Raw genomic sequence first — 12,930 nt, forward strand, 5'->3', positions numbered from 1 at the left:
TACATAGAGTAAAGGCATTAATTGCTCCACAATATTTAGCTTTATTGTCGTCGGCCAGAGCAGGATTTAAGGAATGCGCTGTGCATAAAGATTATGTGATAAATTGTCACATAATCTACAGCTGTAACGTCAAAAGCCATTAGTGATAGTAAAGGCCATGAAATGTGTCTAAATAAAAAACACAAAAAAGAAATTGATGATTAAAGAGAAGTCACTGGGATGCAGTAATCTGTTCCACCCAATATAGTTTGGACTTGTGGGCCATTGCGCTTCCCATTAACAGTAATAGGCCATAGGGATTCCCCGCCAATCACAGGCTCTTGGTATCTTAATGACTTTTCTCAGACACTGATGAAAGTGCCCTTCATTTAAATTAAATCTGTTTTGTTTTACTGCACTGTGGATTTAAAGCACGAGCAGATAGTAATATGTATTATTAATTGATAACGCAAGGACTTATTAACCCTACATGTAGCTGTGAACTGTAACCCCTGATCATAACGATGACCCTTTTCTTTGAAAGCTTCTAGAATTGTCGGACGTTTTCAGTAATATCCAATGCAAGCCACGCACATGCACCCACGTGTGTCCTTTTACAATTAAAATGAGAATGATCGAGGGAGTAAAAAGTTGATTTCACCCAGCAGTGTCACTTGGCTCACTCAACCGTAGTTATTAATTAATTAAAGACGTTAATTTCATCCATAACCACATGCTTATAAGAGCAATCAATTTCCTGGTTAAGACTCCAATCAAAATGCTAATTACAATCCTGAACAGTGTGGGATTCATTTCGTTCCTTCAGCTCCACTTTTCTGTCTTCATTCCTGTTGCTCGTTGCTTAAAAAAGGTTTCGCCGTTGTAAAAATGTGTGTGATTATTGTCACTGTTGAATAGTTTTTAGAGAGACAGGTGAAAGCAATTGAGAGACCTCAAGGACACCTCTTGGATGGAAATAAAAAGAAAACTTTTGGTTAATTCTGACATTTTTCATACCATCTGCGTTAAAAAAAATAATTATTATTACTATTACAAACGCTGTCCTGGATTTACTCACGGTGGATTCAAAGCACCAGCGGGAGAGCAGGTACAGATCCCTCAACGACTTGTCCCAGCGATCCCCAAGACCAAACACTCCCGAGGAAATAAAGCTTCCATCCAAGAGTTAACGCTTACAGCTAATAACCAAAAGCAAGGACGGACCCAGAGGATGCAGCTTTTTTTGATTGGACATATGTTGTAGGGGCGAGTGTGATTATCTCCTGCCAAATGAATTCACCCCAGAGTGGTTACTGGTGGAAGTGGTGGAATGCATCATGTTACTGAATAATTATGGCTTTGGAGACTTTGTACATTAAAACGGCCGTTGTAACGGGTGATACTTCTGCCCAGACCCTTTCCTGTCTTCCTACAAAGTGATGGATGGAAGTGGGAGAGTGAAAGGCATTTGTCAAAAGGAGAAATGTTCAGCTGCAGAGGGCATCCTTTACGTTGTCCTTGTCCGTGAGCAAAGTAGCTCATTCAAGCAGTTGCAATCAGCAACAATGGCATAAATCTGGCAGTGGACCTGCATGGTGACAGGTTCCGTCGTTAAAGGGGAACAAATCTCCATCCCACCAATTCTTGGCTTCCGTCTCCATCCGTCTGCAGCTCGAGCCAGCTTTCTTAGGCTCTCGGCACAGTGTCCTTCAAGAGAAACAGGGAACGTGCCCCGATGTCTGTTCTGCAAAGAAGTGACTTATTTATTTATAGTGCGTCTTTTGGAAAAGGTGCCCCTTGTGTGCGCGTCTGGCCACTTGCCCATATCAGCTAATCCTTTGTTTTAAATATGGAAATTCCTGATGCACTTCATTACCATGCCAAACCGGCTACGAGGGGATAATCATATAACCTATTACTCATATACGATGATGCACATGCGCAATCAGCTCTTCCCCCTTCTCGCGCCAACCGAGCCCGATCTTAAAACCGCGAGCAGCCTCAGACAGATCATCCGTGTATTTGAGAGGACAACTGTCAGGCAGATGGACTTGAGCTCCGCAGGAAACGCAGGAAATTGACCTCATCTGACTTATCTTATTCCACAAGGGAATACTGATGCTGAGTCAGAAGTTGATTTTCTGCTCCAGAAGCTTCTTTCATCTCGACCAATGGGATTAGGATGAAAAGGTGAAAGTTGGCTTCTGTGAATCGGCGAATCCAACATGCTCTGATGTGTCGCATTGACGGAGGGATGTGAGGGATAAACAGTCGGCCAACTTGGAAATCAAATCCCAGAAAACGGACTCCGGCTTAGAGGATGCTTGTAGGTGAGTGGGATAATCCATATTTACATGATTTAGGACGTTTGGTGATTGGTGATCGTTTTTATTTTATTTTTTTATTTTTAAACTAACCCATGGCCTTATATTTTATTATTTTATTCCACGTGTTGTCTTATCTGTCTTGTTGTCCATTGTCTAACTGTCTGCTCCTATGCACCAACCGCCAAGTCAAATTCCTTGTATGTCTGACATATTTTGGTGATAAATGTTCCCTGATTCCTGATTCCTGAAAAGCCCGAAATACGCTCAACTTTGCTTGTCATAATACGCCACGTGCTCTTTTGTTAAAGTAAAAACAACTAAAATAAATAAAATGAGAAAAACAAATTAAAGGAGGAAATCTCTTTCTCGCATCAGCACGTGGCGTCTTTGGAGCATCTGGGCTGCTGCTAAATTATCACTCTGTTCAACCGTCTGTGCCAAATGCCAGGACAAAGATAGCATCGGCTGGGAAAATGTCTACTTTGACAAAAGTAGTCTTTTTCCACACAAACTCTGGCAGTCAGACATGACACACTGTGTCCTGCTGCCCACATCGTGGCTGCATTATTCCGTCGTTTAGCTTTGCAGCTTGTGAGTGGACCTTCACAGGAACCCGTCAACACGCCACTTTAGTGAAAACTCAAAGCGACACTAGTGGCCTGGTGTCCACGGGCTAGATGCTCGATTTAGGTCATATTTTATGTAATAGAAGCAAATGTAGCACAAATTATGACTTCATGACAAAAGGTTATTATTTCCTGTCAGAGATCTTTGCACAGTGAGGCCGACAGCAGAGTGCCAACAGTGCCTTCCTACTCTCGTACTCTGCGTTAGAGACCTTTGGGGAGGGGGGGTGTAGAAATAAGAGTTAAGCGAGCAGATTGTAGAAGCAATGTGTTCTGATTCTGTCCCTGTCAAGCTCTTAAACTGCCTGACCTGTTGTATACATTCAGGATTTCATCTAAGACACCAAAGCATATCCACACAAATCCTGCTAAGCTCTCTCTATTTGTTTTATTCTTTGATTGAACTCTTCACCCAACGCTTCTTTTGCAGTGTTGCTGTCTCTCCTGTTCCTTGAAGAAGGATTCGCTTTGGCACAAAAGACTGAAGGTAGGATTGATACATTCACTACACTCTTTTGATGGACAATCCCCCTATTGCATTTACTTTATCAATCTAAATGTCATTATTTACGGAAAGAGGCCAGTCTTCAGTCTTCACATGTTCATCACCAACTACACAGATAATGTTTCCATCATTGAATGTAAGACAAAATTCTTGGCTGTCGTACATACAGATGGAGGGGCAGACTCAAAGGGGGTTAGATCTTCCCAACGGCCGAAGCAACCTCATCAATGTGGAAACTGGCAACGAAACACAGAAGGGGGCTCCTTTAGCTCCCCAAACTACCCCAAAACATACCCTCCCAACAAGGAGTGCCTCTACGTACTGGAAGGTAACCAACAACTAAGCCTGATTTTTTCCCTTCTGTTAAAAAACAGTTCTTGGTGAAAGAGTCTTTATAATGATTTCCATGTTGAATTAGGTTCGAGCCCCCTGATAGAGGTTAAAGGGAATCCTCAGATCAAAATAACACCAGTACTTGTAATCATCTGTCTTGGTCACACTGGTGTTTGGATTATTATTTCAGGATTTACTGTGATTAAACACACAAGTTAAAGTTTTCCCTCTGTGGTATTACAAATACAAACAAGCTGGCAGACCCAGCAAAGGATGTGTGTTGTCATTTTGTGCATCTCTACAATAGGTCACCAAACACGCTTCTCTGGTCACTAAATCACTCTGCTTCCCTCAGCTCTTCCCCGCCAGAGGATAGAGCTGCTGTTTGATCAGACCTTCTACATCGAAGCCTCGTTCGAATGTCGCTTCGACCACATCGAGGTGCGGGACGGCCCCTTCAGCTTCTCGCCACTCATCAACCGCTTCTGTGGCTCGGCCACTCCTGGACTGGTTCTATCCAGCGGACGCTTCATGTGGATCCGCTTCTTCAGCGACGACGAGCTGGAGGGGATCGGCTTTCAAGTCCAGTACAGCTTCACAGCAGGTGATTAAAACCCTGTGGATGTTCTCACTATACAATCCTCGTCCTTAGTGAATGTTCATCCATTGTTCTCAAATGAATGCTTTGAAATGTCTCTGCTGTTATTAGCCAACCAAATGACTGTACTTTACTAATTTCCCCTCAAAAGATCCTGAGTTTCATCTGCACGTGGGAGGACTCTTAAACCCCATCCCAGGTAGACAACTACACGTCCCCGCCTAGTCCAATAACTAACTAACAGAAGCTTCCTTTCACCATCTGCTCAAATGGCCTTCCTCTTGTCTACTCTCTGCCCGTTGGTCAGATTGTCAGTTTGAGCTGAGTGGAGCTGACGGCTTGATCCGTTCCAGTCAGGTGGAGGAGGAATATAAAGTGAAGCAAGACCAGGCAGTGGACTGCATCTGGACTATACGAGCCCCTGCGAATAACAGGGTATGGCATTCGGACTGTTTTGGTTTTACATTCCTGTATATTATCTTAATAAAAAAATAAGCTTTGTTTCTGCAAAAACCAGAGATAAATGTGCTTGATTGTAGTAGTTTGTAGTTTGCGGCAGAAGATGTGAAGGCTCTGTGCGGTCCTGATGTCATCAGAGGGCTCATTCCATCTCTCCTCACTGCTTATTCCAGATTTACCTGCGTTTCTTGGAATACCAAATGGAAAACTCAAATGAATGTAAGAAGAACTTTGTAGCGGTTTATGATGGTAGTAATGCCATCGAGGACCTGAAGGTAATACATACTGTAAAAAAAAATCCTGTAAATCCTGTAAAAAAGAAAAAAAGCACCTCAATCTGTATTTTGTTGCACATTTTATTGCATTGTACATTGTACTTGTATCTTTTTTGCCTTGTCATACAATTTGCAACTGTTTTACAGACCTTGGCCTCAATGAGACCGCACATCCAAAACATTACAAGAAAATAGTGTGTGGTTTCTTGCAGGCCAAGTTTTGTAGTACAGTAGCTAATGACATCATGCTGGACACCGGTGTCGGAGTAGTGAGGATGTGGGCTGATGAAACAAGCCGTCTCAGCCGCTTCAAGATGCTGTTCACTTCTTTTGAGGACCGTGAGTTTCACCTTCGGATAACTCCGGAAAATTTGCCATATGCCATTTTAGCCTATATTCTAAAGCCTTTCAAGGTGACCTATCAACGTAACGTAACTACGTAAAAATGGAGCCTTTCAAGGTGACCTATCAACGTAACGTATCAACGTAATTTAACACTGTGACGTAAAAACGTAACTGTAACATAAACATGTAACATAAATATGTAATGTAACTATATAACGTAACTACGTAACGTAACAACGTGACGTAACAAAGTGACGTATCTACGTGACATAAAGTAACAATGTAATGTAACAACGTGTCATAACAGAAAAGCGTAACGCAACAGTGTAACGTGACTAGCAAATGTTGGCTCTGATTGCATCACATCCTCATGCACTTGTTTGTGTTTCAGCACCCTGTTTGGGAAGTGCATTCTTTTGCCACACTAACATGTGCATCAACACTTCTCTGGTGTGCAACGGCATACAAAACTGTGTCTTTCCCTGGGATGAAAGCAACTGCAAAGGTATTCCAGTTGTGCCTAAACACAAAATCTGCTGTGCTGTATTATAAAATGAGTTGTGTGGCGATATGTACTGTAATACCTGCTTAACAATCTGCTTTAAAATAGACACTCTTCTTTTTCTTAAATGTGCTCAAAAGTCTTTCATTTTTGTCCCTGATACAAAGTAGTGCATACTGGAGAATGTTGGACTGTACAGAATATCCTTTCACAATGTCCTCTTGGCAGGAGAAATCATGATCTCATCTTTGGCGGCTTTCTAGCAAAAATACCATTAAGGCCTTTTGACTTATTGGCTCTTAAGCATCTTAATTTATTACTTTGGCTATTTATCAGTGAAACTGGGATTTAGTGAAGGCTCTGAATTGCACCTAGAGACCAAATATAGGGACCGAACTGATGGAAATGGCAGCCGGTGATTTACTGAGGTACTCCCTGCGACATATTTCATTGTTTCTTTGTTTCTCTTCATAGAGAAAAAGAACAAAGGGGTTTTTCACCAGATCACAAAGACTCATGGGACAGTAATCTGTGTGTCTACGGGAGTTGTGTTACTGCTCCTCATCGTCTCCATCCTGGTGCAAGTAAAACAGCCAAGAAAAAAGGTACTATAGAGTGATGCTATGTTTATTAATCTGTGTCGCGTCTCAAAATATCGGTGTGTTGAATCATAATTTGGTGTCGGTTAGGTGTTGGTACGTAAGAATAACCTGTTCCATCGAGGGGACTCCCAGGAGGTCTTTGACCCCCCGCGTTATGAACTCTTTACTCTCAGAGACAAGGTTAGTTTGATTACTTCGAAACATTGTTCGCTTTACAAGGTTGTTTTCTTTTACACAACAACGGTATCTTTTTTAGGACATGTCTGCAGACCTCGGGGAGTTATCAGAGGAGCTCCAGTCCCTGCAGGCACTCAGGAGATCCTCATCCGGCTCACGCTGTGTTCACGAACACCACTGCGGCTCTCAGGCTTCTCTTAACTCCGTCAAAGCCATCCACGGTGCACGTCAAATGGGCAGAGGGTCCCTGGAGCTTCTCCCTTTCAGGGGGGACCTGCAAAGCGCATTACCTACCTTCAGGGACTTGAACAGCAGTATGCGGAAGAAGAGCTGGCCCAGTATGAAACCGGGACGAACGCAAGGACGTCAGGGTACGGCGGACAGAACGATGGGCCGTCAAGATAGAGTGATGGAAGAGGACGAAGAGGTTGAGGAAGATGGAAGGTATGATGTGTACGTGCGCGGAGCAGGAAGCCGAAGAGGTAACTACGAAATGGCCCAGCAAAGGTCCTTGTCCATGGACTTCTGAAAAGAAAAGACAAGGAGGGAAAGTACTGAAGTGACACCTTTATGAAACAGAGCCACATTTTGGGGGGATTCCTGGACCTTTCTTTTTTCACTTGCCTCCTTCCCACTGAGAGGAACCGTTCTTCAGGATTTATAAACTAAATTCAAGATACTTGAGCACCGCCGACTCTATTTGAACATTAAAACAGCCGATAGTGAGCTGCTTTTGTATTTGGGATCCTTGTGAAAGGGAAGATGATGATTCTTATTTCCAATGTATTTTGTTTGAAAAACAATTTACTGTAAAGAAATTTGATTTTGTTGAAAAACGTTTTCAATCAATGTTCAAACTCTGAGTAAATGGTACATTTTAAGGAAATAATGGATGAATGACCTTTCAGTTTCTGTTGATCTCTTATCAGCTGCATTAAATAATATATACGTACACTCCACCACCCTTTTTGGTTCATGAAAAGTATCATCAAGCCTTTGAATGCGTCAGCAGTTGAGCAGTCACTGATGTCCCGTCCAGGAGGCAGGTTTGTTTGTGTCGAGCAGCAACCTTTTAAAAGGTGCGTCACACAAGTATGCTGATTGGAAATTCCCTTTTAATGGTAATTATCACATCACTACCAAAAGGACCGGACCGTTTGGCATTTTAACGGCTAGCCTTTGGTTTCATTTTTTATTTGGGCTGTAGACACGGAATTAACTGATCTGGTAAATGTTATTAAATGATTAAATCAGAGATCTGTTTACTGTTTACTACACCTTTGACAGATGGCCTCTCCACGAGCTGGAGAATAAAACATATTCAAAGAAATACGACGATTTGAATCCTATCACACGTGGGTTTTTTGTTCTTTGTTCTTCAACTGAATTCATAACGAATACAAGTAAAAAACACGTATCATCTTACACAACTTTGTTAAGTACATCCTTTACGTTATGTGTTGTGTCACCCTCATGCAGGCAGCTGCGTGACCTTCAGCAAAGAAAGTTCAAGTTGACTTAATAGTACAGCAGATAAATGAGTGAGTCAGGTGATCAAACACCAACAGGTTTGTCAACCATTAACAGGGTCCGTGTCCACATGTCCATGATGTTTAGGATATAATAACACAAAGCTGTATGATGTCTGATCCTGTATGTCATGTATCCCTGATGTGTGACTTCAGTTACCCAACAAAGCACTAATCTTTATGAGATGCACACAGACGTGACAAAGCAGATGTTCTGTCCCTTCTTTGTCAGCATTTGTCAGGGTTCCAACTCATAAATGCTACTCAGACTGAACACTATGTTATTGCAGATGGTGCAACGCGAAACAGGTTTTTCAAAATTCTTTTCTTGAACCACAGATTGACTGTGCATACCAGGTCAGCTGTTAAAACACATGTTTAAAAAGCACATTATCAAACAATATAAACACCTGTAAAGAAAATTCTCAAAAGGAAAATCACATCACACAATCATTTCATAATTCTTAACAGCATTTTTAATCCCGAACAAAACAGTACATTAATAGCACGTATATAAATACAACACAATCCTACAATTCCTCCAGAAATCGTTTTGTTCCCATTCATACAAAAAAAATGCTTGAATACGCAGAGAAAAACAGGCATCTGTTTTTGTTTTCATTAAGAGCTTTTGTGTGTCCTTCATCTTTTTCATTTCCTTTCATCCTTGGCTCAGAAATGAGATCATATGTTTCAGTCTACATTCATTCAAATACATGAAGTGTGCAGCCACGGGGTCACGCTGCCTCAGGCCAGGAGGTTGTTTCTGCAGCACAAAGAATGTCGCTCCGAACATTTAGGGTCTGCAATCAAAATGAGCTTCTCAGTGATTCATCAAAGAAGGCCAAGTGCTGCTGTGCCACAAGGGGTGTATTCTCCCCAAAAACGGCCTCCGTGAAGTTGGGTCGCCTCCAAGCGTAAACCATGCTGTTCAGGAAGCCTTGCAAAGACACACTTGCGGCCTGTAAAAAGAAAATAGCTCTTCAGCTCTCTTCAGAATCTTCAGCTCAGACAGCAGAAAATATTTTGATTTTTACTCTGCTGAAACATACCTGTATCATATAAATGCCAAATAGGCTGCGTTGTTCAATGTTTGTCCAGATCATCAGGGTAGATAGTAGAATGAGGAAGAGAGCTACAGCACAAAGAAACAGACAGTGGGGCATTCATTTGATAAAAGATTTAAATTTGAGGAACATTCGACATTCGATTTAAATGTGCATGTGTGTGCGCATGTGTATGTGTGTGTGTGTGTGAGAGGGAGAGTGTGTACCTGGTGCCCAGCTGAGTAAGATGACTAGCACCATATTTCTTGCTGTGGAAAAAACTCCTTTGATTCTCCTTCTTGAACGTCCATCTCCCTCCACAGGAAATAGCCCTTCCTGCTCATTTCTTTCATACCATTTCCCAACCTTATAGTAAATGACCTAAAACAAGAAAAACAATCATCAACAGCCGGCTTACACCAATGTAAATATTTCATTCAAGGCTGTAGATAGCGCTGTAAAATTAAAGGTGAAAACAAATTATTGCATATTACTTACAGAGCAAGACAACATCACTGGTATCACAACGAGGAAAAGAAAAACTCTGATGAACGTGTCATGAATTCTTTCCTTGGAAGAAAAAAATGTGAACAAAAATGCTAATCACATATATGAACATTAAATAATAATTAAAGGTTGTGAAATAAAACACTGCAAATTAAAGTGAATAAATACAGAATTAAAGCACACTGTCAATAGTGTGCAATGCTTACATCATCAGAGCAGGAATCCCTCCAGACATGCAGGAACAAGATACAACTAAGAAACAGATACAACTTTAAAAAATCAATTGGATTACACCTGTTTCTCCTCTGATGCATATTTGAAACTGGTGATTTAAGAGTAGGTTCAAATGCTCACCTGGTGCAGTATTTTGTATCATTACGAACGATCGCTGAACTGCCGCTGACCGGAAACAGTGAGGTGTATTTTATGAAGGGAGTGAGCACATATGCTAAGTACATTACGATGGGGATCAACCTGTTGTGTTGGAAAAACAGAGATGCAAATATAAATTGTGTGTAACAAGATGGCCTCCAAAAATGCGGCTACTGTAATTTAACTTATAGAATATTGGTAGCAAACTCACCAAACAATGCCATATAGAGGTAGAGCCACTATTTTCCTTCTACATTGAATCTGTAAAGTGAACAGATCGGTTATTGAATCGGTTCTAACTCTTTTTGTACAATCATAACCTACAAACACAGTGGAAGCCTCACTTGCACCCCCTCATCCTCTGTGGGTCTGGCTCTCCATCCTTGGATTGGGTTCCTCGACTTCCATGCGTAGACCGCCACCAGCAGAAATGAAATGAAGTAAAATGTCTGGAACGGAACGGACGGACACAGAAATATGCAAAACTTAAGTAAAACGAATCATTGCAGCACAATAAACACTGAAGCAAAATGTGACCCTAAATGTCATTAGCTATGATTTATACTCCATTCGTTTTTTTTGAAGAGGTTAAGGGGTTTAAGGCCAAACGAGGTTTTTGAGAATATCAGCGCAACCAATACAATTATTTCTCTCAGGCTTGGGGTTGTATCATTTCCAGAAATGTAACCTGACATTTTGCTTTGAATAAATATTGGACTTCGAAAGGCTAAATATTTTCCATATCTACCTTTTGAATGAAAGCCCCAGTGTTTGTCTTCCGACAATCTATTCTTTTGTAAAAAGAAAATTGAATGTATAAGCAAATCTTCTTTGCCCTTAACTCTTTGCACTGTGAAATAAAAAGTGGAAGCAGCATAACTGCCGACCCCTTTTCTTTTATGGATGTGATATAACGAACAGATGCTTTTGACATATTTTACTGCTCGGTTCCAGTTACAGTCATCACTAACTCAGGGGATTCGATTCAACACGTAATAGTGATCTAACCTCTAAAGACAGATATTTCTGATACATCTCTTGATGTCCCTGTCTGGTTGTAATACATTAACCCTCAAACATGAACCTCCTCCAGGAAACCACCACGTAAATGATTCAGGGTAAGAAGACTGACAAGGTGAAAGTAACTGTTTCTCACCAGTGACAGCGGCAGGCTGTATTGGCAGACGGCTACACTGTTGTCGATGCTAACTTTATTCATGACACTGGTGGACATGAGGATCAGAGCAGCCAGGAGGTCTGCCAGAGAGAGCTGCACCAGGAGGTGCACCTGCAAACAAATAATTAAAGTCTATTCAAATTCAAATCTGTAGCAAAACATCAGCAAACTTTAGCTTTACAGCTATAGAATGTAGTCTACTGATCAACCACACAACATATGGTAAATAAATAAATACAAATACAGAACTACAAACCACCTGACTCACCTGCTCTTTTAAGTGCCTCCATCTCACCACGGAAACCACCAGGACAGAAAAACTCCCAATCACACTGCGGTTAATCAGAAATATGTGGAATATTATTGAACAGCAAAGAGCTTTGGGCTCATTTTTATCAGCCCTGCGTTCAGTTCCTGTGTACGAGGTTTTGAAGCCACAGTAAGACACACCACATCAACACTAAGTATAAAAGAAGGTGGGTAGATTTAACTATTCAGTGTCGGAGGACGAGATAGGGCCCGAAGCCTGAAAGACGACGTTTCTCTGATTCAGGTGACACCTGCATAAAAAGCTGTAGGATGATTCATACATCATAACGCTTCTCTTGGCTCCAGAAATCAATTAAATATTTTTTTTCCCCCCCGGATTTAGTGGTGCACCAGCTATTCTTTATCACAAGCAAAAGTAAGACAACGAGGCACTCGTAAAGATGGCAGTACGCAGCAGCAGAGTGAATTAGTTCACTGAAAGAAACTCTCAGCAGCTACAAACATCCTGTGACGTGCTCGATACTTATTACACTTACTTATAGCAAACCTTGTATCAGAAAACTGAAATAATAAGACCGGTATTCTGCTGATAACCTTGCTGTACTCATTTTAACGTAAATATTCAACATTTGTTGCTGGTAAGGAAGCAAGCATGAAATAGAAAAAACATTTGAGGAAGCATTTTACCTGGGAGTAAGTAACACTAAGTACTCAGTGGAAAGAACATCAATCTGAATAAAAAAAACAGATTTCAAACATTGTTATCAGACATGTATCAATTCATTCAAGAAAGCTGAAAAATAGGCTATAAAGTGTAAGTTCCTACCTGATATCCACTCAGTATACCATTAAGCTCCATGGTGAATTAAAAAAAAAATCTATTCAAATTCCTCTGTACTGTTCTTGGGCACCGCTAAATAACCCGTCTCCATAACCAACCTTTGTGACAATATGATTGCTTCTTCCTCTATAATACTCGCCTCGTCACATGTCGCTGTTTGACTCCACCTGCTTTAAGCTTGTGCCTTTAAAAAGAAGTCCCGAGGTGGAATGGGAATGTTTCTTCTCTTACCACTAGTCAAGATATTTAAACAATAAAACAAATATCCCTCGTACTACTTTGACCCGTGTTGTTGGAAGCTTCCATTTCCTGCCAAAATGATGGATGCAGTTAGTATATAAACCTTATTTGATAAGCTGCTGTGACTAACGTGTGTAACTGTCATGACAATTCATCTGTAATGTTTTGTATTAACAACATAGAGCTCAAGAAACAGAGATATAGGTTTGTGATACAGAGG

General features: G+C 41.1%; 2 protein-coding genes across 3 annotated transcripts; one reads left to right on the top strand and one right to left on the bottom strand.

The window, feature by feature from the left end:
• Positions 1 to 1,958: 1,958 nt before the first annotated feature.
• LOC120808781 (neuropilin and tolloid-like protein 2) lies at positions 1,959 to 7,687 on the top strand. Of its 2 annotated transcripts, XM_040161936.2 has the most exons (12): positions 1,959 to 2,309; positions 3,363 to 3,419; positions 3,607 to 3,765; positions 4,126 to 4,374; positions 4,520 to 4,567; positions 4,676 to 4,803; positions 5,001 to 5,102; positions 5,315 to 5,441; positions 5,839 to 5,952; positions 6,424 to 6,554; positions 6,639 to 6,731; positions 6,808 to 7,687. In XM_040161936.2, exons 1-12 carry the CDS (start codon positions 2,300 to 2,302, stop codon positions 7,255 to 7,257), a joined length of 1,668 nt encoding a protein of 555 aa, XP_040017870.2. In that variant the 5' UTR covers positions 1,959 to 2,299; the 3' UTR covers positions 7,258 to 7,687. The 2 variants fall into 2 exon arrangements, with proteins under 2 accessions (XP_040017870.2, XP_040017871.2); XM_040161937.2 differs by lacking the exon at positions 6,639 to 6,731 and having other exon boundaries at positions 1,992 to 2,309.
• A 1,023-nt stretch (positions 7,688 to 8,710) lies between these two features.
• Positions 8,711 to 12,872, bottom strand: LOC120808784 (uncharacterized). Its single transcript, XM_040161947.2, has 12 exons — positions 12,456 to 12,872; positions 12,317 to 12,360; positions 11,628 to 11,691; positions 11,339 to 11,470; positions 10,527 to 10,631; positions 10,394 to 10,443; positions 10,165 to 10,284; positions 10,017 to 10,062; positions 9,802 to 9,873; positions 9,531 to 9,684; positions 9,310 to 9,392; positions 8,711 to 9,219 (listed from the first exon to the last, which is right to left on the bottom strand). Exons 1-12 carry the CDS (start codon positions 12,486 to 12,488, stop codon positions 9,067 to 9,069), a joined length of 1,056 nt encoding a protein of 351 aa, XP_040017881.1. The 5' UTR covers positions 12,489 to 12,872; the 3' UTR covers positions 8,711 to 9,066.
• Positions 12,873 to 12,930: the final 58 nt, after the last annotated feature.

The sequence above is a fragment of the Gasterosteus aculeatus genome, chromosome X (assembly GCF_964276395.1).
Source record: "Gasterosteus aculeatus chromosome X, fGasAcu3.hap1.1, whole genome shotgun sequence".
Classification (NCBI taxonomy): domain Eukaryota; kingdom Metazoa; phylum Chordata; class Actinopteri; order Perciformes; family Gasterosteidae; genus Gasterosteus; species Gasterosteus aculeatus.

Bases quoted from the DNA above. Each gene is read 5' to 3' on its own strand.
- LOC120808781 (XM_040161936.2), top strand. The intron at 4,375-4,519 runs GTGATTAAAACC...TCCCCTCAAAAG, and splicing joins CCAGTACAGCTTCACAGCAG to ATCCTGAGTTTCATCTGCAC. The intron at 6,732-6,807 runs GTTAGTTTGATT...TATCTTTTTTAG, and splicing joins TCTTTACTCTCAGAGACAAG to GACATGTCTGCAGACCTCGG.
- LOC120808784 (XM_040161947.2), bottom strand. From the start codon at position 12,488: ATGGAGCTTAATGGTATACTGAGTGGATATCAG. The intron at 11,471-11,627 runs GTGAGTCAGGTG...ATTTGTTTGCAG, and splicing joins GGAGGCACTTAAAAGAGCAG to GTGCACCTCCTGGTGCAGCT. The intron at 9,874-10,016 runs GTAAGCATTGCA...TTTTCTTCCAAG, and splicing joins GGGATTCCTGCTCTGATGAT to GAAAGAATTCATGACACGTT.